This window comes from Polistes canadensis, unplaced genomic scaffold (genome assembly GCF_001313835.1).
Source record: "Polistes canadensis isolate GaletaPanama2010 unplaced genomic scaffold, ASM131383v1 scaffold_254, whole genome shotgun sequence".
NCBI classification, from domain to species: Eukaryota; Metazoa; Arthropoda; class Insecta; order Hymenoptera; family Vespidae; genus Polistes; species Polistes canadensis.
The window spans coordinates 38,294-60,159 of NW_014569801.1; the positions used below are offsets into that span (position 1 = coordinate 38,294).

A 21,866-nucleotide genomic window follows, 5' to 3' on the forward strand; every position below is an offset into this window, starting at 1 on the left:
TTTTTTTTCATTTGTCGTCGTATCTAACGCGTTAATTAAAAATGCAGCAGTAATGTTTAATCTTATACCGATATAATACGATTACTATGCACGTATTAAAAATATATTCGTTAGAAGTATAAAATAGAACAAATTCGATAAGTAAAAATGACGTCGTCATTGTAACTCGACGAATAGGGCAAGTCTGACTGTGTATATATATATGTATATATGTATATCATAAGCATATATATATATATATACGTATTATCATAAGACGAATAAACGAGAAGAGAAGAAAACTACGATAATTTCGTCGGAAGATCAACTGGTCGTATCCAGTTTGATTTATAGCAATCATTGCGTGAGTGCGCTCTAAGGTGCACTTCGTTAGAAAAATTTGTCAGAGCGAGCGGCGATCGAAAGGACAAACATATTAAACTGACGCTCGAAATGAATCAACCGAATTTGCATACTGCTCAAGCAATACTTTCACTCTACTCTTTGAAATCATCCACTTGGATCGGTATAATAGTATGGATTTAAGAACATCGATAACAGGCCTTTCTCATTTTGCTTTTTTTGTTTCTTTTTTTCTTTTTCTTTTTATTCTTCTTCTTTAGTTTTAATTTCACGTTCAGAGAGCCTTCTTTTCGTCCTAGAAAAATCACATTTGGGGGGAAAGAAGGAAAAAAGAATGTAACGGTTAGTGATTAAAAAGGCATCATAGATTTATAAAAAAAAAAAAAATATAATGAAAAAACTTACTACCATCGGATAAAGGAACGTTGTCGCACTATCTTCTTTGTAATCGGATTTGGCATAACAGGTCAAACTTCCCATGTCCGTCCACTTGAGCGGATCTATGACCAGATCACCGTTTCTTAAGATCTTGTACCGTGGATTCGTGGACGAATGTATAACTGCCGCGTTATTGTCCAACCAATACGTATAAGGTCTGAGCTTGCCCGTAGCTCTACATGGCAAAACGACCGTAGATCCAATCAGAGCAAATCTCATCGGTGAGTGTAAAGTTATCGTCGGTTTAGTTTCGCCGATACAACTGTTGTTGTTTCCATTCTCTCCTAAATCGTAGGACACGATTCAACACGATATTCTTTTCAATTTCTTGTTCATTTTCTATTATTTCCAATCACAATGATAAATACATATAATATGTATTAATAGTAAAATGGGAAAATGACTATTACCATTGACCAAGAGTAAACTCGGATTGGACAATTGCATTTTCTTCCCGGCTACGGATGCGCAATAAATTAAACCTTGATCGTTCGGCGTGACACATTCTATGACGAGTTTCGAAACAACCTGACCCAGTCCTTCCCATCCGTCGGAAGAAATCTCGAGATCCGCCATACTTTTACCCAGGAACTCGGTTAGCTAGAATGCAAAAATATATCAATGTTACATCATGCTATTTCACGATGAACGGAATTAACCAGCCGTTAGTAACATATGTATAATACTTTTTAGCCGTTATATTAGCCGGCCGAAAGAATTTTCGTAGACGAACAAAAAAAAACAATATATAACGAAAAAAGTTGTTGCCTTGTTTCGTCGAGAAATTAGAATATTAATATACTCACGAATATAGAGAGAGAGAGAGAGAGAGAGAGAGAGAGAGATATCAATCAACACGAAATATTATTAAATAGAAAATATAGAAAATGTATTCGCGTCATCGTTATTATATCCTTATAATGTTCCAATTCATTAAGAAAATTTGTATTCGTTTCTCTACACTTGGTAGGATCCCAATTATCCGGTGGATCTCAATTTAACCGGCCCGGCCCGGTCCCGATTAGACCGGTTAATCAAGGTCCTACTGTAATATGCATATTGTTAGAGGTCAACTGCTCTGCGTGGCATTCCTCAATATCGAAACTACTTTTTTTCTTTTTCTTTATCTTTTTTCATTTTGCTTAACTCCATTTTTTCAATCTATTTCTTTGGCCGATGAGATAGATAAATAATCGTCATCCCAAGACCGGATGAATGACGAACAGTATTTATTGCGATTTCAAGCGACAGGACATCGTTTATCACGTCCAAATTTATGTCCCTCTCTTTTTTTTCTTTTTTTTTTTTTTCTTTATTTCTTTCTTTCTTTCTTTCTTTCTTTCTTCCCTTCTTTGCTTACTCTACCGATGATCCAGGCATACATATGTATATCAGCTGTGAAATCTAGAAATAATAAAAACCTGCTTTTCTGGATCGTTTCCTCTCAACCAAAGAATTTGTGGCGGCGGGCTGCCATTAGCTTCGCATCGTAATTCGATTCTATTCCTAAAAAATGAGATAATCGTAATGAATAATTAAATAAATTGACAAGTCACGCGTCCATATAGATAAGATCTTAAAAGATTATTATTATTATTATTATTATATTAATTTACGAATGAATGAATAAAACTAACCCGACTGTAGCAGTTACAGGACTAGCTGGATTCTTCGTAATCTTCGTCCAATCTTGTTGGTTATCCTAAAAAAGAACAAAAAAAAATGAAAGGGGAAAAAGAAGATAATGGTGTCTCGCAATCATTTAAAAAAAAAAAAAAAAATGATTCATTTAATTATCACAATACCTGTAAATTAATGTCACCCGTTGCAACAGAATCATCGACGGATATCGAATTCTCGTAATTCTTTCCATCCTCCAAATGATTAATATCTTTGTTTACTCCAGAACGAGAATAAGCATGATTATGTGCCAATAATCTAATTAACGATAAAGGGCTTCCGTAGATCATATTCGTCGTAACGAGGACCACGAAAAGATTCGATGGTGTTAAGAAAAATCGTTTCATCTGTAAATATCGAAAAGAAACAAAAATTAATTAATATTGAAACTATCGTAAAACGAGGTAACCCAAAATGATGCAACAAGAAATCTAATTACGAATCGGCGAAATCTACGGTGCGTGGCTATGTATATATATATATATAAAATTGTATTTCATGGCATTTTGAAAAATGATACTTGAAAAATTTATACTTGCATATACATATGCACCGATGTTATATTGTTTATTGAATCTACGTTGCATACAAACTTTGTACATATTTAAAAGGACGATCATTGTTTTCATTGTGCACAAATAGATGATGATTATTTTTCTTATTTGACCGTAATTCTTAAGACGACCAGTAGAAACTTTAAACGCGACACTTGAATATCATGGATTCGTGCAATTTGATTCTGGCCTCGTTACATCTTATTTGTATACATCGCGATAAGAGAAATCCCGTTGAACATATAGTTGAAATTATTGAAAATAAGAAAAGGCGATAAAACTTGGGGGGGGGGCGACGGCCGGGGAGGGGAGGGGGAGGAAATAGAATTTTGTCAATCTCTCGTCGCGAAACGAATAATAATCATCAAAATTCCGCATAAGCTTAATTAAAAAGAGAAATAGAAAATTTGAATAACCTTTGTGTAATAGATAGTTGTCAAATTTCTACGAGTTTTGAATGGACGAATTTTCAATATAACGTTACATCATCGAATAAAACTTACCATCGTTGAAAATATTTGAAGATAAAAAGAGGTTGACTTAATATCTTCGTATTTTTGACAAGGAATGTTCAGGTAACACCGGCAAGAAAGGAAGAACTGTCTGAATAGAGGAGAGGAGATATTGGCACATTTATATATTTCGAATGTAGCAGCCTGAGCCCTCGTTTCTTTCTGATTGGTTGCGTCGAACGGAGTAGGGTGCTTACACCCACACTAACCAATTGAATTCATTATCTGTTCCTCTCACTCTCTAACTCACTCTCTCTCTTTCTCACTCTCTTTTTCCCTTTCCCTTTCCCTTTCCCTTTCTTTCTCTCTTTCTCTCTTCTGTTTTCCACACCAACTTGCTCGTTCATACGCGTAAACATGTATATATATATACATATGTATATGTATATCGTACGTACGTGCATATATACACGTATTGGCCATACAATTTCTACCCTCATCTATGAGCATCGATTTTTTTTCATAAAAACGACGAAATAATTACTTTTATTGAAAGCGATTGCGAGAAGACGAAACGAAAGAGACTCACGTAATACGTATAATATACCCTTGTTCAATAAACTTGGACGAAATTTCCTAATTCGACTCCTCCTACTATCCGAGGGTTCAAGTTAGGATATACGACGCGCCGATATGTCGCACAATTTCCGACTTCTTATTTAACAGCTCTAGGGGTAGTTTCTACCTTTCCGCAGTTCAATTATCACCACGAATCTATATATATATATATATATATTAAATAGGGAACGCAAAAACAAGATGAAACTTTTACTTTTATTCTTTTTCGTTCTGCTAATTGTCGCGTGTCGGTGACGTCATCGCGTTATCCTTAAGATCTACGATTCGAATGATCATTAAAATTATTGGCATCGTAACATAGTTTACGTTACAACATCTCGAGTTAGAATTTTCTATAGTAATTAATGATTATTCTTCTTCATTTATTATTTTTTACTAATTGTACGAAAATTTTGTATCAATTTATAAACAAATATCCCACGATGACATAATTTCGATTACTCGATGAAATAATTCGACTGATAATCCAAATTTTTTCGAGTATTATGTTAAAATAAAGAAATTAGATGCTCGAATTGAAGAACAATGCTAACTTCGCATTATTTTATTTTCGCAGTATTAGCAAATATATTTATTATATTCGCCAATTATAGAAATAACGCGCAATTTGATAAACTCGTGGCTACGTGAAACGAGTATCTTTCCTTTCCTTTCACTCTCTCTCTCTTTCTCTAGCACGCGCGCACGCTCCCGGTCACTCTGTCCTTTTTTGTTCTTTGTAAAAAAAAAAAAAAAAAAAAAAAAAAAGAAAAAGAAAATAATACGAAGCCATCGAGATGTGGCCAGGGCGAATGAATAAATTAAATTCTCTTTTGACATTGCGCGCCCGGCGAATCGCAATTTGTGTTTACGTTGTCAAGAGATCCAACTGAGATAATGCGCCTTCATTCTGAATAGTCCATCAGAGAGAAGATTTTGTCATCAGCGGACGCATTCAAGCTATCATCTATTTTTTTTTTCTTCTTCTACTATACGAATTAATCGATTCAATATTTTTCTAATGGTTTTATTATAGCGCAAATACGTAATACCCGATCGTATATATATAGATCGATCTATTAAATTACCAAATCGATTGACGTAATATAACAATCGATTTTTATTGATTATCGATTTAATTTCAAAACAAAAAAGAAATAATTCATTCAATAAGGAAAGAGGAATTGCATTTTTAATAATAATAAACGTAACGCGCAAATAAATAATAGGGCCGAATATGAATAGATAGATAGATAGATAGTTGGAAAGATTTGATAAAAATTCGCGAGAGAATCTAAAAAATTCGCAATATTTATGTACTGCTAGGGAAATTGTTTTATTTTCTCTTTATATATATATATATATATAATTTCAATTTCAAATTATTTTCATAAAACATATATATGTATATACAGCTGCATTTGTTTGTTTCATAGATGACGCTACTTATCTCTATTTTATTTTTCCCTATAGATTGCATTGTTTTTTTTTTTCTTTTTTTTTAATTTAATGTTACGTTACAGGCGTTAATGATGAAAATATTTTTTCTAGAAAAAAAAATGTAAATTAAAAGGGAACGTAAAATAAATAAAAAATAAAATGATCATTCAAATATAAATAATATAAGGAAAGAATTAAAACATAATGATACAAATTGCGTCATTAAAGCGACACTTTTAAATGTTGGTAAGACTACGTTAGGAAGAAATATTTGTCATGGCGGGCACAACACGCACACGTCAAGGAGCTTGAATGATTCAGGAACTTTAGATTAAAACGTACGTTTATATCGAGGAAAAGATTGAAATTCTAGAAAATGTAGTAAGTTCGCATTCATATTTGAAATATAAATCTTTCCTTTAACGTTTTGTTCATTTGAAAAATGTTGCGTCATTATTATATAGAAGATTTTAGATAACACTGTCATTTCACTTTCAAACAGCTGTGCGACAAACACCAGTGACATAATAAATCAACTATATTTTGTATTATCTTTTAGTTTGATTATATTTAAAAATAATTCGTACGTAGAAACGGACACGCACTTTGTTCTTACGTGTGACTTCATTTTAAAGTAGTGTATCTATACATATGCATCTGTTTATGTTGTGATGGTATATATGTACATGTATATGTACAATACTCATTTTTTCTCGGAAATGAGAAAGATCTCATTAGTGCCAGAATTTCTGTATTCTTGTTATATTGTGTCATTTTATGCATCATTACATCATTGCATCATTGAATTTGCTCAACAATATTTAGCAATAATTTGTAGATATGGAGTCGTTTCTGTCATTATTTGACCCAGACGACGAGAAAAATATTCTAAGAAATGGATGGGACGACCTGGAAACTAAAGATGCATCAGATTGTGAAAATGACAGTGTCGATGAAGGCGAGGAAGAAAAGTTACCACCGGAACCAGAACAAGGCAATGTTGAATATAAATTGAAATTAATAAATCCATCTAATCAACGATTCGAACATCTTGTTACGCAAATGAAATGGAGACTCAGGGAAGGTCACGGGGAAGCAATTTATCAAATTGGTAAAATTAGATTTGTTTGAAAAAAAAATTGTTAATGAAGTATCCGACTTATCGCTTAAAAATATCTCTAGGGGTTGAAGATAATGGAAGATTGACTGGATTATCAAAAGAGGAACTAAAGGCATCTCTTAAAACTTTAAAAGAAATGGCTTCTAGGCTAGGCGCGACAACTTGCGTTCTTCGAGAAAGAGTTACTATTTCTAAATATAAAAATCTGAAGGAAAAGCAAAGCAATGAGGAGAAAAGAGTGGCCGAAGTTTTGGTGAAAAAATTACGAAAAGATGATAGAGAGGACCAAGAAAGTGTCGTTGACTTGAGGCTAGCCGTAATAGGTGCTCAAGATGCTGGAAAGTCAACTCTCTTAGGTGAGAGGCTTAGCAGAGAGGACATTTAAGGTAGAGAAGTATACTTAAAGTTTGCTCTGCGATATTTTATTCATTTATAATATATAGTGTGCATTTGATAGTATATTGGAATTATAAAAAGGAATATTTATTTAGGGGTGTTAACGCAAGGTGAATTAGATAATGGTAGAGGGAGAGCAAGATTAAATATGTTACGACATCTTCATGAAATAAAAACAGGTCGCACATCCTCTATTTCCCACGAAATTATCGGATTTGATAACGAAGGGCACGTCTTAAATTATGCTCAAATGACAACGGCAGAAGAAATTTGTGAACATGCTTCCAAAGTTGTTACCTTTATAGATTTGGCTGGATATCGCAAATATTTAAGAACAACAGTTTCAGGGTTAACCGGTAAAAGATTTGTCTTAACCTGTTTCTTTTCTTTTTACTTTTTCAAATGAAATTAAATAATGAAATGTTGTATAGGATATTCTCCTCATTACGTGATACTGGTGATTGCGCCACCAATGAATGAAGCATCGCAAGAACATATGGCTCTTTGCTTGACATTAAGACTTCCATTTTTCATTGTTTTAAATAAAACAGACCTTGGATTTTATAATACTCACGATACCTTGGTCCAACTTGAAAATGCAATACAAGCACATGGTTATTCCAAACAATTACTATTATACAACATCAATAACAATATATCACAGTATTACGAAACAGATATCATACCAGTATTTACAGTCAGTTGTGTTACTGGAAAAGGATTAGGAGAATTAACATCGTTTATTAGAAACTTACCGCCGTCTGAAACAAATCCGATCGATTCGGATCCAGAATCGTGTTTATTCCAAATCGATGAAACTTTTAGGTCAGAATTATTTTTTTTTACATGTTAAAATAATATCGTGTTATCTTAAACTTTAAGAAATACCTTGATTAAACGGTTAACATAATAGTAACGATTTTTCAGAGTTGCTGGTTTAACCCAACCAGTTTTGGGTGGCCTACTTGTAAAAGGTGCAATAGCACCTGGAACACGATTATTGGTAGGGCCTTCACCCGATGGCAAATTTAGCCCTGTTAAAGTTGCCAGTATACATCGTAATAAAGCTCCTTGTTGTTTGGTAAGAGCATCACAAAGCGCCAGTTTAACTTTGGCCCCATCTACTAACCGCAGCCCACCTTTACCACATTTTCGACCAGGCATGGTTTTAGTCTCTGTACGAGATAAGCCATATGGAACTTTATTTTTCCAAGTAATATACTTAATGTACTTTAATCCGAATTGATTTTCATTTAAGTTCGTTTATTTTATCAATCTTCCATTTCGTGTTTCAGGCTACTGTATTAATTGTTTATCATGCTACTGCAATTTTTTCTGGTTTTCAAACAACTGTTCACGTAGGTAACGTAAGACAAACGTGTATAATTGAAGGTATAATGGATATGAAAGATAGAGGTCTACAGACAAATGACACGGCATCTATATTATTTAGGTTTGTTAGTCATCCAGAATACCTTCATGTTGGAATGCGTCTTTTATTAAGAGAGGGTCGTACCAAAGGAATTGGTAAAATTACACAAACTTTTCCTTTAATTGGTTCTCAGCATACTATACAGTAATTACAACAAATCCTTATATAACATAAATTAGCTACATAACGCGCGCGCGCGCGTATGTTTGTGTGTGTGCGTGTGTTTGTGTGTGTATAGTTTAATGTTTTCAAGAGAAAGAAAATATGAAGTCATTTAAAATGAAAGTTGCGTGATGATTTAAGAATAAAATTAAATAAAGAAAAACATATCTTCGTCGGTAAATTTCAAGAATATCGAAAGATTACTTCAATATTTTCTAATAAAAGAATATAAATTCTATGGATGAGAATTTTTATTTCATTAAAAATATACTGATTTATTTAACGATTAAAACGATAACTTAAGACCGTAGCTGACTTTAAACGATTTACGCGTGTTACCAAGATAAATAAAATCTTAATATTATGTTTTATTAAATAATAGTATAGTATAGAATGTGCTTATAAACAGTTTGATGAAAAAGATGTTACCATATATTTTTCTTATGTGTACAAAATACTATGTATTATATAATATTACAAATACTACTTTTCTCTTTGTATTTAAATTAGAATATCTCTCTTCCCCTGAAATGAGTTTACCAAATCCAAATATTTCTATAGAAATAAATAAAAGTAGTATTGGTAGTATAGAAGGAAAAAAATAAATAAATAACTTTTAGATTTTCTGTCATAGTATTTATTTTTCATAGAAATTTGTATTATTGATAATTTACATACCTATGCCATTCTTACTTTTTCTTCGGATACAATAATTTCAGTCATTTTGTTAAGTTTCTTATTAAGCTTATTAATAAATTTTTCATCTGCTATTTCATCTTGACAATGATTCGTGTATTGTACGCGTACTCTCTTTTGTAGTTTCCTTAAGGATATTTCCCCTTTAACAGATACTATATTTAAAATAGTATTTTTCCAGCTAAATTTCCTTTTTTCCGATGCATTTTCATTCTGATTTTCGTTTACAGTTTCATTGGTAATTACATTCTCATCGTTCAGATGATTTTTTTTAATAGCAGAAGATTCCTCCGTTTCTGCAGATAATGAGAGTTTTCTTTTCTTCGATTTTTTTCCCTTCTTAAGCTCCAATTCTTTGATACAATTATTGTCAGATAATAATTCCTTATTTTCGTTTCCTTGTTTATCACATTTACTTTCTTTATATATATTTTCATTATTCTGATTTTCTGCTACATTATTATCTAAATTATTAGTCAAAATTTGATCTTCTTTCGCCTCAACTTTTACTTTATGATTACCATTGGTCTCTAATAACATTTAAATAAGAAAAAAAGATATATATAGAAAATATAGTAATAATATAATAAAATCTAGGATTATTCAGACTTACTTTCAATTTGTTCTTGCTTTACGTTACTGTTTACTGATTGTTGATAGGCTTTTTCTATTTTTTCCCAAACGCTTTCAACTATTGACTTGTTCGTTCGAAATCCAAATGCATTATTAATAAAATTAATGAATTTCACTTTCTTCCTGGGTATGTTTTCACAATTTGACAAAGCTTGTAAAAATTCTCTTTCATCGCGTGATAAGTCCATATTTGTTTCAAGTAGACTATTAACGATTTTAAGCCATTCTTGTTGTTTACGTTCACCCTTATTAGCTGTAGCCTTTGGAACATAGTTTTTACCACCATATCGTTCTGCCTCAGTTATACATTTTGTATGTTGTACGTATTCCTGTTCACTTAAATAGTTTTCACCTCAAATTAAATTCTAAAAATGAAAGTTTAAAAAATACAAATAAACGAATACTTACCGGAAATCTTTTAAACAATCCACACACGTTAAATAAGGCTTGTTGTAACACTGAAATTGATAATGCTTTGCAACACGTGGTTTTTGTAAGGTCTCCCCGCAATGATTACAAGTAAAAACAACCATATTTTTTATTATAATATTCTAAGATAAATATGAAATAATACTATCAAAAGCAAAGGTTATAGTATTTAATAAGTCTTAATAAATATGACAAATTTTAAACGCCCACGAACTGCACACGTTTCGAATGCACGTACGACTGCATAAATCCTATCTAGTCACAAAAAACATAACAGGTTATGTTAGCTCGAATGCACTCAAATTACCGCCTTGAAAAATCCAATCTTAAGTTATGGCGCGAAACTCGAACTGAACTGTAACTTTGTTTTGATATCATTTAAAAATCTATTTAATTCAATAGAAAATTCAATTGTACTTGTGTGTGTATTTTGTGGCAAATTTATGTAATTAAATTTTCTCGAATATTAAGCTATAGGGAATGTATATAAAATCCGTTTCATTATTATTTACTTTCAAATTTATTTTACAAAGAGAGCTTATAAAATACATACATTACAATATTATAGCAAAACATTTTTTTTTTTTTAATAAAACAGGGACAATTAAAATTTAATTGGTTTCGTACACAATTAAATTAAATTTAATCAACTTATCAAGAATATATAATGAAGAACTAATTATAAGAAATGTTATTACAGTTAAGTTAACAATCTAGCCATGTTAAATGACTAATTTCGGTACGATCACCAATTCACGATTAGAAAGATTTCTTGCCTGGACAAGAAAGACAAATAACTTTTCTCAATAAATTCTGACATGCTCGCATTATGTGTACTGTACATCTTCTTAATTTGGCAAATTTTAGATCTTTATTTACAATCATACTTTCATCTGTTCTTTTTCATTTTGATAAAAATGGTTTAAAGAACAACTTGGGTACAGGATGGAATTATTTTTTATACGTAGTCTAGGATTTTATTTTGTAAATGCTACCTGAGGTATTTGTCAAAGTTTGAAAAGTTACAATTCCATTTTCTTAAATCCATTGGCTATTTGTTGTATAGAACAATTATTAGCGAAAAATTTCTTGCGTTGTTCCTTAGTAGGAAGACTAATATGCAATTGCTCGTTAGAAATGCAATAACCGTTTTTTTTTGGTACTATGATAAATGTCCTACTGAAATAGCATAACTGATCATTCAATTTGATAGTAAATAATCCTGTTAACTCGATCAACATCATTTGTTCCTGTAATTGCAAAGAAGACAAAATAAAAATACTCCTATGATTTAACAATTTATTTATAAAGCGTTTGAAAGAATTGTTATTTACTTTCTTCAAACGATATTTACTTACAGTTACAATACTGATATCCATTGTAAAGGTACTTAAATGGTGCTTTGTTTGTGGTAGTTGTGTTATACAAGATAGAATTTGTAATCTACCTTGCTTTAATAATTTCACTCTCTTATTGTAATTGCTTAATCTCAACAAATTTCTATCTTCTGCAAGATATACATGCAATCTGAAAATGTCATATATATATAAAAGAGAGAAAGAAATAAGAACATAAGAAGTATAATATATTACTTTTCAGTAAGCTTGCTTACTTTCCAGTCTTTGTTACAGTTAAACTGAAACATGCATGCTCATCATATGCATTCAATAACGGGTGTTTATTTTCGCTATCAAAAATAGAAAAATATTCCATAAAGAACTGGTTTGCTATATCTTGTGCTTTAGCATCTCTAACGAATAATTGTTGAGTAGGGGGCACCACTTTCATACCATCATCAATGTCAAATAACATTGGGAGCGATAATTCTATATCATCCTGTAAAATACATTATTAAACTTTTAATATTTTAATAACTGAATACACAATATATATATATTTTTTTGTCTATGGTACTCGATAATTAGGCTTCATATTTACCAGTCTTATAAGTTTCGGAAATCTTTTGCGTACATCTCTGTAAAACATTAATAGAAATTAGTAAATAATATTAATTATCATTAGTAGAAGAGAAAAAAAATCATGTAAAATAGTACATTACCTAATATAGTCGTTCTGAGATGTGTACTTATCAGAGAGAGGATTTCCTGCCAATCTTAATTCTTCCAATTGTAATTCTTTTATAGGGAATAATTGGTTAATGTGTACAATCTACAATAAATACATATTACATGTATAAATGTAACCTAGATACATATATATATATATATATATGTAAAGAAAGGAGGCTTTCTTTGTTAGGCGTGCCGCGTGACACACGCTGTGCACGGTTCGTGGAATTAGCCTCCTTTAGATGGATAGAAGTGCTACTGAACATATAGACTGAGAATTATAAGTAGATTTGGTTAAGTGTGGATAAGAAGAGATATAATAATCTTTAATTGTCGTTTCTTTGTGTGTGTGTTTTGCAGGTAATTTTGTAAATTTTGTAGATAGTTGTTATAATAATAATAAATTTAACTTTGTTTTGCAGAGAAACACATTTGGTTATTATTATTCAAGAAAGATTGAATTTCCCTTATATATATATGACGTACCTTATTATCTCCTAAATGTAGGATCTTTAATTTGGGTAATTGTGTATGTAGATCCCAAAGTTTATAAGTCGTGTTTAACATGTTGTCATCTAAATTTAATGCTTCTAACGTAGGTAGATATTCGTGAACAATATCTAACACTATCTCTATAATGGCTGGTCGAGATAGAGGGCAAAAGTAATCCGTAATAAGATCTACAAAAAATATTGTGAATTGAATATTTCTTCACATAAAGAAACAAAAAAATCCTAAAAGATTAATTTCACCAACCTGAATCAGAATAAAATTTAGATAAATCTAAAGCATTTGTCTTTTGTACATATCTTTTACCTATAGCCTTTTTTAACCTTTCCTTTAAATCATCATTGATATCACACTGTGGTGGACATCCTGAATTAACATCGATTAGAAGTCCTATTTTATGACAAATTTCACGCTCACAAGAAGCAAAATTATTTGCTGCGATATAATTATCGACATAAAAAGATGCTTTCTTCCCAGAAATTTTAAACTAAAAATTATTTAAAAAAGAAGACTTAGAAAGTTAAGCTATAAATACATAAGTATCACAATTAGTGTATTTACCATTAAAGGTTCAAAAGTTCCTTTGATAACTTTTCGGAGATTGTCCAGAATATAATCTTGTGAATAATATCCATCGCATGATATCTACAAAATAAGTCGGTAAATTTTTCCATTTAAGTAATACTCTTTTATAAGCGACGACGAACACGCAAAATATTTACCATAATTTTAAACCACTTAGTTCTTCGGGGTTTAACTATTTGCAGCTTATGATTAACATGATCCTCAATTGCATGAAGGAAACTTTTTTTAATTTCTTCTTTAATTTTGGGATTGATAAATCGAAAATTAATATTATTGGAATTTAGAATATTATCATCTAATACCAAAGATAAATTTGGTATATTCAATCCTTCTGGAGATTTAAAAGTTATGCGACGTCTATTACCAAAGATATTATTGTTCGTTCCTCCAATTACATCATTGTTTCCTGTATAATATGGTACGATACAATATGGTTCAATTTAACATAGACAATGCAATTATTATAGCAATTATGAAAAAATGCATGAAATTAACACTTTGGGAACCAGTCACGAGTTAACTCGTGTTTAAAAAAAAAAAAAAAATAAAAAAAAAAAAGAAAAGAAAAAGAAATAAGAAAAATAATATATATTATTTTTTTTTTTAAGAAATATTAAGAGTTGAATAATTAATAAAATTTATTAAAGTTTATTTATATTGTTTTACTTCCACATCCGCTTTCAAAACAATAGCCGGTCACATGAGGTAAATTTTCAGAAAAGTTGCCGGTCCCCAAAGTGTTAATAAACATTCTATTTGTACATTTTTCACACATCTTTCCCATATTTTTATAAAAAATAGTGAATTATTTATCAATGAAGAAAAAAAAGACGATTTATAATTCGGCAAATTAACTCTTATAAATATTATTGTTTACCAAAATTTTTATCTTCTGAATTTCTCTTCCTTCTGCCCCGTTTTCTCCGTATTGACTTGTTAGATTTGTTAGTCTTGTTAGACTTATTAGACTTGTCTGACATTTTTAAATAATTTTTAGAAAATGATATGAGCACGTGCTTCCAAGTTATAAACAAAAATATGGAAGTATTGATTCAAGTTCTAACCTATAAATGTGTTCACACTTAAATAACTCTCGTTGACTGCATAAACTTCCTTATTACTTTTTGTCTATCTTACATATAATCCAAAATAAAACCAATAAATCACATGCAGATATATATATTACGTGTATTAATTTATTAATTACTTATTATTTATTAATTACTACTTGCACCAAACTACTTGCCTTGTGCAGTGTACGAACTATGTATGCAAGCACAATGCAAGCGCGATGCAAGTGCCACCTCGAATTTAGTAACTAGCAACTAGGAACTAGGAATTTTATCTAAGAACATTATTTTGCGGTTCAAACAAAAGAAGAAATAATTATTAATATTATGTATACTTTTGTGGGAAGGGGCAACAAAACAATTGAAATGAAGAATTCAGTGACTAAAAGTACAATTATTAACACAAACGCGAGCTTTGACAAAAATATAAAACATAAAATCAGTGTGTTGAAACACTAATTAATCTCTAAAATGTTTTATGTCCTACCACCGAATGGGCAAATACCACTACATGTTATGGAAAAATGTGTATACACTAGATTAGAATATTTAGAATATTTATATACTAATCAAACTAATGATTTCGAAGGAAACTTTCAATATTTATTAGAAAATTCTGCATACGATAAAGTTGGTCATTTCATATTAAGGTAATGGAATTGAAAAGAAATAGTATCATTATTGGTATCAAACTATGTTGCTATTTCAGATTAATAGCTTCAACGTCAATCGACTTATGGATGTACTGGCTTCCAAGAGAAAGATTATTATTGAAACATCGATTGGATAATATTACACGTAGGCAATTAAATAGTCTTTTTCAAAGTATTATACGACAATTGGATACGGTAGATAGAATAGAAAGTGATATATGTCTAAATATACGAGAAGTATGTCTATTTTGTTTACAATCTACAGTCTTCGAACATATCATGTTAAAAAATCATGCCAATGATTGCTGCGTTTTTCAATTCAAAGGTATATGTATGTCTATAAAATAATTAACATCTACACGCAAATTATATTTACATATGCATATGAAAAACTGTTTCATTTTCATTCAAGTAAAATTTGACCTAGTACCGGAATTAATAAAAAAAAAAGAAATTGACTTAATTGCTGGATATGCTGTCGTATATTGCTCGCAATGGAAAAATCTTTTGGTAGCATTATTTAGTACTTACTTGGTATCAGACTTAAAACATACTAAAACACATGCATGGCACGTCGACAATGATGTTAGACTTCAATCTCTGAAGCAACAAATTGAAATTTATATATCACCAAACAAACTAACCATCGGAAAAGTAAATAATAATAACATAAATGTGGAAGTAGAAAAGTTTCCATTGTGCATGCAACATCTACATCGAGTATTGAAGAAAAAACATCGTCTTAGTCATTACGCTCGCTTGTATTACAGTCTGTTTTTAAAAGAAAGTGGAATGAAAGTAGACGATGCTATTCAATATTGGAAAGAGGAATATTCTAAACCCCATACGTGTACTTCCGTTTGTACGCATGATTGGCAAACTAATGAAAACAAATTTTTATACAATATTAGGCACCTTTACGGTTTAGAAGGATCTCGTAAGGATTATAAATCTCCCAATTGTACAGTTATATGTGTATGTATTTAATTGATCTTTTATTATAAACTATATCTTCAGAATAATCATTTTAAAAATAATATTTAGCAATATATATAGCTCTATTTATATCAATTTTAGGCTCAAGCCCCAGGAGCCGTATACGAAGGAGGTTGTCCATTTAAACATTTTAATTCAGATAAGTTTATTGATCTTTTGAATAACTCATTAACGAAAGATCAAATAGATCAATTTCTTCAAAATATGCCTTCGGAAAAACCAGAAATATTATGTTCTACTTATTTCAAAATAGTACATAAGAATTACGACGGTAATGTCAATATTAATAGCCCATTGCAATACTATGCAATGGCAAATAAGTAAATTTTCGAAAACATACAGTAAGGAAGTATTAATATTATTATATATCTATATAATTGATTTTATATGATAAGAATAAAGTACCATTTAACATATAAATTGCTGCAGGAAATATTTATACACAGTATTATTTACAATATGATGTTTCAGAACTTACAATTATTAAGATTTAGCAAATCTTTTCAAACCATTACTTATAACTTCATGCGTCACGCCATTTTCAACCAATATAGACAGCACTCCTATTTTATTTAAATCATTTATGTTTCGTTGTTCATCGTCAAAAAATATCATATCTTTGTACTCGACGTTAGATAATTTCTTTATCCTGGAAAGATTATTCATATAATAATTAATAGTTTCTTTTATATTTTAGTTGCAAATATATTCATGGCATATATGTTTAAACGTAATGCGTTAAAAACTTACTGTGAAAAGTGTGCTGTTTTCACACCAGGATATATTTCCTTGTATTTAAAATATTTCTCCCAATCGAATAAGTTCAACAATTGTTTAGCACCTTTAATTTCTGAAGTACGCGATGCTATACCAAGCTCATATCCTTCCTCCAACAATTTATTTAATATATCAGGTACATCTTTATAATAACGTATTATCTGACCATGTGCATCCACTATTTCATTTTTTTTCCTAAAATATATGGCAACTTAAATTAAATTATATTCTTTTATATTCATTTTATAATGTTTAAATATTTATACTGAGAAAATACAGAAGATATTAAACACGTGCTTGAATGTTGAGATGCAATAAAGCAGTAATTGCATATGATTGTAATAGAACGTACCGTTTTACGAATGGAAGTGTTACATGTGTATCAACCCAGAAAGGCCATAACGTATAATCTGGGAATAAAAAAGTGGTAAGAAGTAATAATAATAACATATTGTTATTAAATAAATAAATATATATATTCTAACCTAAGTCAAAAACAATTATTTTGGGTTTCTTTTCGGACATATTTAATTCAATTTGTCTAATAATTTCAGTACACTCTATTTAGTCGCTTCAAATTAATCAAAATCATTTATTTATCATACTTAATAATATACATATTATAGAATATATTTTTAAAGAACTAATAATTAGTATTACGTTTACACATATGTTGGTAGTACTGTATAACCATCTGAGTTAATTATATGCATTCATTCACGAATAGAATTTACAGATAAAATTCTAATCAAAAAATGACATATGTAATATACGGAGATCAGAATTAGTGATGCGGTTCTTTCTGCCAATAGGGAAAATACGTGTCATCAAAAAATCATGTTTAAGTAAGAGTGGGGCAACGGGCGTCCTTTTAAAAGCACTGTTTTAACATTAACAAAATGTCTATTATAAGTTTTCTCTTCACTGATAAACTCCTCATTTTCGCACAATACGTACTATAATTAAAAACACTTACATTCTCACATTTTCCTATATTGCCACGTAGTATTGTTTTAAAGTAAATCTTCCATCAATAGTAGAGATTTAAATAGTGAATTTATAATAAAGAAATAACCACATCTCAGTATACCTTAATAATAACAAATACATTAAATATTTTTTTTCTTTATTTGCCCTTACTTATTCACAATATATACATATACATAAAATGAGTGAGAAGATATTACCATTCTATGTATCTGGTTCGGTGGTTCGAGGTTTTGGTAGAGGCTCTAAAGCATTGGGCATTCCTACAGGTATCACTATTTATATATTATACTTTTCACACGTAATAACCATCGATATTATTATCATGTAAATAATGTAAAAAGGAAAAAACAAATCGTCTTATCGAAATTGGATTATATATATANTTTTTCTTTACGAGTTGTATTAAATTAAATAAATGTATAGAAATTAAAATTCGATCGCAACGCTTTTATAAATGTTCCTCTGAAAATTTAAAGTTATTTTTATATATATGTTAAATATCTAACGATATCTCTCTATAATATTTAAATATTCAATTTTATCTTTTAGCAGATTGTTATCTACGATAAGCTTCTATAATGTAATTCCTTTAACGTTATCTCTCTAATATAGCAAATATAAATTTTTAAAATCTCTATTCTACACTAGCGACATATACTAAAAATTCATTTTATTTAATTATGTACTTACGTGGCCAGTAACCATACATTAATTTTCGTATTTACCACTTGTAATAAACAATTATAAGCATGATATGTTTAAGCAATATTTATATATTTTCATTTAAATAGAATCATAAATAGAATTCAGCTTTAACTTTTGAAAGTGTATGCGACCGCCGATCGTGTGAAAGGATATATATATATTTATCTCTGTTTCATTCATTTCTAATATAGATCGTTATTTTCCAGCAAATCTTCCAGAATGTGTTGTTGATTCGTTACCTGAGAATTTTAATACTGGCGTATATTACGGTTGGGTTGCTTTAAATGGAACGATATATAGAATGGTTGCAAGTGTTGGATGGAATCCATTTTATAAAAATGAGAAAAAAACATTTGTTAAGTAACAATCCATGTATATATATTTATATAATATCTAATTCTCTATAATGAAATACTATACGTATGTATACTTATTAATCTAACTTAATAATATATTTTTATAGGAAGTTCATATATTAGAAACATTTTCAAATGATTTTTATGGAGAGGAACTTAAGGTGATCGTTACCGGTTATATAAGACAAGAAAAAGATTTTACATCAGCAGGTAAAATCATTTTCTTATATATATTTCGTATATTAAGAGATTATTAAAAATATAAGAATAAATTTGTTTTAGATGAATTGATCAAAGAAATAAAAAATGATATTGCAATTGCTGAAAAAGAATTAGACAAACCAAATATGTTAAAATATAAATGTGATACTTTTTTAACAAAGTAACAAATTTTATTGGATTATAACAATATTTCATTTTTGCAATAGATATCGATTGTAAAATAATGTAATTATGTACATCGAATGCTAGGAAAACACATATTTTTAGATTTGATACAAATCCATGTAGAGAAAATTTCTAAATATTACGCTAATTTAATAAACCGAAGTGTTTATAAATGTTTATATAAAGTAACGAGAGCATTATTTACATTTGCATTTAACAAAAAAGATATATAAGGTATGAAATATTTTGTTATTTAAATTAATACTATTTTAATTTGATCCTAATATATATATATATACATTGTTATTGCGAAGTATCGTGGTTTTGTTCTATGGAAGATGAAGGGTGAGATGGAAGTGGAGGTGGAGGTGGAGGTGTAGTTAGATATGGGGATGAAAATAGATATGGAGATGGGGATACAAATGGTACAATTGAAGTCGTATATGAATTTGGCTGCGATTGCAAATACAAATCTGCACGTGGAAATCTTATTCTAGATATTGAAAATGGATTATGTCCATTAAAAGAAGTTGACGAATTAGATTGAAATCTCGGAAACATTCCAAAAGGAATCCGAGGGTTCGGTATTAACGTATTATTTGTATTATTAGCTTGTAAATTATTTGAATATTGCAAATATTCGTAAAATCTGTTGTTATTCGAATAGTTAGAATTCGCAAATGATGGTGGTCTCTGTGATGGATTATATAAATTAGAAGAAGTAGAAGGACTGTCATTATTTCTAACTTGAGATTTTCTTCCTTGAAACTTTTTCTTCGTATTTCTATTCCAAGGATGATTAGTCTTCAAACCATATGCTAAAGAAAAAAAATAATCTTAGTAATAGTACTTACAAGAAAGTTAACATTTAACTTACTTAGCTTGCGTTCTCGCTTATACGGAACAGTACTACCATCCGAATTAATTGTCTCTTTACCAGCTTTCTTTTGCATTTCGTAATATTTCAATTCTTCTTCATCATCAGAGAAATCCGGGACCTCGCCGTCTTCAAGGGTATCAGCTTCAGCATCAATACCTTTTCTAAATAATCGTAAATTATATTTAATAAATAGAATAATGTGCATATAATAAAACAATTTCATATTTAAAACTTACGTGACTAATTCATGCAAAAATACGAGACTTGTGTATGGCGAGTTTGGACAATAATAAACTTCCATGCCAACGTAAATTCCATTTTCTTTTATATGCATCAAACTATTAAATCGTACAGAATAATGTGGATCAGAAACTTGACCAAACACGTCTTCAATTCTTCCTAATGTTTTTCTTCCTTTATCTACAAAAAGAACTGTATCTAAATTAAGAGTTGGTTTGTCAGCTATAGGATGTACAACTACTGATGAATCGACTATCCAGGAGACCTAAAATTAAATTCAATTTTAATTCCTATTAGACTAAATAATTATTTAATTTTTAAAAGAAAATGAAAAAGAATTGGTATTTTACTTACTTTTCCAATGAAATCGCACAAGTCTTCAGATACTGATATTTTTAGATCTTTTATTGTAGGTAAATCATCTAATTCACTTTTTTTTTTCTTTTCATTACATTTTCTGTTATGTATTATTGTATTTCTACAAAGAGAACACATACATACATACATATAATCATTTATAAAAATGAAAATATATTAAAATAAGTACTACTTACTTGTCTTTTGGAATGCTATTATTTTCATCTGATTCACTACTACTGCTAGAATCGCTATCACTGGTGCTATCACTATCGCTATCGCTGCTATTACTATCACTATCGCTATCGCTGCTATCACTATCACTGCTATCACTATCACTATCACTATCGTTATTAGAAGACTCTTCAGCCGGCACACGATACGTATTTGTATTTGCATAACCTAACACTTCTTCATTTTTATTAAGATCCAAATTCTTGCTTGCATCCACGCATTCATTATCTTCAGTATCTACATCAGAATCGTACTCTTGTGCAATTATAGAAAGAGATGTTATTATTTTGTTTTCCTCTGTTGCCATGATTATTGTTATGTGATAGTTATATACGGAAGTACTATACAGAGTGTACAGAGTGTACAGAGTATACGGAAGTATGACGGAAGTAATGAATAAATCTGCAATAGTAGTGCCGCCTTTAGCCCTATTGATGTACTATTTAGTTCTACGAAATCACGTTCGACACGCGATGTTTACGTTTGGCCTGCATTTGTTTCCACGTGTGTAACTTGTCAAAATACGGTAAGGGGGAGGGTTAAGACTCCCTCCTAATTTCAGTTCAGTAATTCGCTTGCGCTCGAAGGATACACTTATTCTATTTTCGGTTAATCAACAATTAAACGAAACAAGAAAAAGAAAAGAAAAAATATCGAAACACTAA

At 30.0% G+C, this 21,866-nt stretch overlaps 8 protein-coding genes and 1 long non-coding RNA gene across 14 annotated transcripts; 4 read left to right on the forward strand and 5 right to left on the reverse strand.

Annotated features, from left to right (window-relative positions):
• Window positions 1-10: 10 nt before the first annotated feature.
• On the reverse strand, window positions 11-3,626 carry LOC106790699 (neural/ectodermal development factor IMP-L2). Of its 2 annotated transcripts, none has more exons than XM_014755793.1 (7): window positions 3,518-3,626; window positions 2,586-2,807; window positions 2,418-2,482; window positions 2,202-2,286; window positions 1,191-1,380; window positions 751-1,064; window positions 11-637 (listed from the first exon to the last, which is right to left on the reverse strand). In XM_014755793.1, exons 1-7 carry the CDS (start codon window positions 3,518-3,520, stop codon window positions 617-619), a joined length of 900 nt encoding a protein of 299 aa, XP_014611279.1. In that variant the 5' UTR covers window positions 3,521-3,626; the 3' UTR covers window positions 11-616. The 2 variants fall into 2 exon arrangements, with proteins under 2 accessions (XP_014611279.1, XP_014611278.1); XM_014755792.1 differs by having other exon boundaries at window positions 748-1,064.
• A 2,138-nt stretch (window positions 3,627-5,764) lies between these two features.
• LOC106790693 (GTP-binding protein 2) lies at window positions 5,765-9,260 on the forward strand. 4 transcript variants are annotated; one of them, XM_014755780.1, is made up of 8 exons: window positions 5,765-5,905; window positions 6,363-6,635; window positions 6,707-7,000; window positions 7,136-7,396; window positions 7,472-7,865; window positions 7,968-8,253; window positions 8,336-8,402; window positions 8,494-9,260. In XM_014755780.1, exons 2-8 carry the CDS (start codon window positions 6,365-6,367, stop codon window positions 8,541-8,543), a joined length of 1,623 nt encoding a protein of 540 aa, XP_014611266.1. In that variant the 5' UTR covers window positions 5,765-5,905; window positions 6,363-6,364; the 3' UTR covers window positions 8,544-9,260. The 4 variants fall into 4 exon arrangements, with proteins under 4 accessions (XP_014611266.1, XP_014611263.1, XP_014611265.1 ...); XM_014755777.1 differs by having other exon boundaries at window positions 8,336-9,260; XM_014755779.1 differs by having other exon boundaries at window positions 5,770-5,862; window positions 8,336-9,260.
• LOC106790694 (uncharacterized protein C16C10.8) lies at window positions 9,242-10,667 on the reverse strand. Its single transcript, XM_014755781.1, has 3 exons — window positions 10,372-10,667; window positions 9,944-10,299; window positions 9,242-9,860 (listed from the first exon to the last, which is right to left on the reverse strand). The coding sequence occupies exons 1-3, from the start codon at window positions 10,494-10,496 to the stop codon at window positions 9,313-9,315; spliced, it is 1,029 nt and encodes a 342-aa protein (XP_014611267.1). The 5' UTR covers window positions 10,497-10,667; the 3' UTR covers window positions 9,242-9,312.
• Window positions 10,668-10,992: 325 nt separating this feature from the next.
• LOC106790667 (nuclear RNA export factor 1-like) lies at window positions 10,993-14,795 on the reverse strand. The gene is made up of 10 exons (XM_014755736.1): window positions 14,434-14,795; window positions 13,694-13,962; window positions 13,533-13,616; window positions 13,218-13,458; window positions 12,948-13,141; window positions 12,452-12,561; window positions 12,331-12,367; window positions 12,005-12,228; window positions 11,751-11,919; window positions 10,993-11,642 (listed from the first exon to the last, which is right to left on the reverse strand). The coding sequence occupies exons 1-10, from the start codon at window positions 14,534-14,536 to the stop codon at window positions 11,415-11,417; spliced, it is 1,659 nt and encodes a 552-aa protein (XP_014611222.1). The 5' UTR covers window positions 14,537-14,795; the 3' UTR covers window positions 10,993-11,414.
• LOC106790672 lies at window positions 12,579-13,208 on the forward strand. Of its 2 annotated transcripts, none has more exons than XR_001382103.1 (3): window positions 12,579-12,821; window positions 12,884-12,990; window positions 13,061-13,208. It is a non-coding gene; the product is annotated as an uncharacterized LOC106790672 (long non-coding RNA). The 2 variants fall into 2 exon arrangements; XR_001382102.1 differs by having other exon boundaries at window positions 12,884-12,982.
• Window positions 14,796-14,877: 82 nt separating the features above from the next.
• Window positions 14,878-16,691, forward strand: LOC106790669 (DNA primase large subunit-like). Its single transcript, XM_014755739.1, has 4 exons — window positions 14,878-15,276; window positions 15,336-15,604; window positions 15,692-16,254; window positions 16,357-16,691. Exons 1-4 carry the CDS (start codon window positions 15,098-15,100, stop codon window positions 16,597-16,599), a joined length of 1,254 nt encoding a protein of 417 aa, XP_014611225.1. The 5' UTR covers window positions 14,878-15,097; the 3' UTR covers window positions 16,600-16,691.
• Window positions 16,245-17,821, reverse strand: LOC106790670 (magnesium-dependent phosphatase 1-like). The gene is made up of 5 exons (XM_014755740.1): window positions 17,538-17,821; window positions 17,405-17,462; window positions 17,026-17,247; window positions 16,754-16,924; window positions 16,245-16,483 (listed from the first exon to the last, which is right to left on the reverse strand). Exons 1-4 carry the CDS (start codon window positions 17,575-17,577, stop codon window positions 16,759-16,761), a joined length of 486 nt encoding a protein of 161 aa, XP_014611226.1. The 5' UTR covers window positions 17,578-17,821; the 3' UTR covers window positions 16,245-16,483; window positions 16,754-16,758.
• LOC106790671 (riboflavin kinase) lies at window positions 17,790-19,725 on the forward strand. Its single transcript, XM_014755741.1, has 4 exons — window positions 17,790-18,308; window positions 18,954-19,102; window positions 19,211-19,313; window positions 19,386-19,725. Exons 1-4 carry the CDS (start codon window positions 18,221-18,223, stop codon window positions 19,487-19,489), a joined length of 444 nt encoding a protein of 147 aa, XP_014611227.1. The 5' UTR covers window positions 17,790-18,220; the 3' UTR covers window positions 19,490-19,725.
• On the reverse strand, window positions 19,474-21,836 carry LOC106790668 (H/ACA ribonucleoprotein complex non-core subunit NAF1). The gene is made up of 5 exons (XM_014755738.1): window positions 21,165-21,836; window positions 20,965-21,088; window positions 20,607-20,875; window positions 20,368-20,531; window positions 19,474-20,308 (listed from the first exon to the last, which is right to left on the reverse strand). The coding sequence occupies exons 1-5, from the start codon at window positions 21,506-21,508 to the stop codon at window positions 19,794-19,796; spliced, it is 1,416 nt and encodes a 471-aa protein (XP_014611224.1). The 5' UTR covers window positions 21,509-21,836; the 3' UTR covers window positions 19,474-19,793.
• Between the last annotated feature and the right edge of the window lie 30 nt (window positions 21,837-21,866).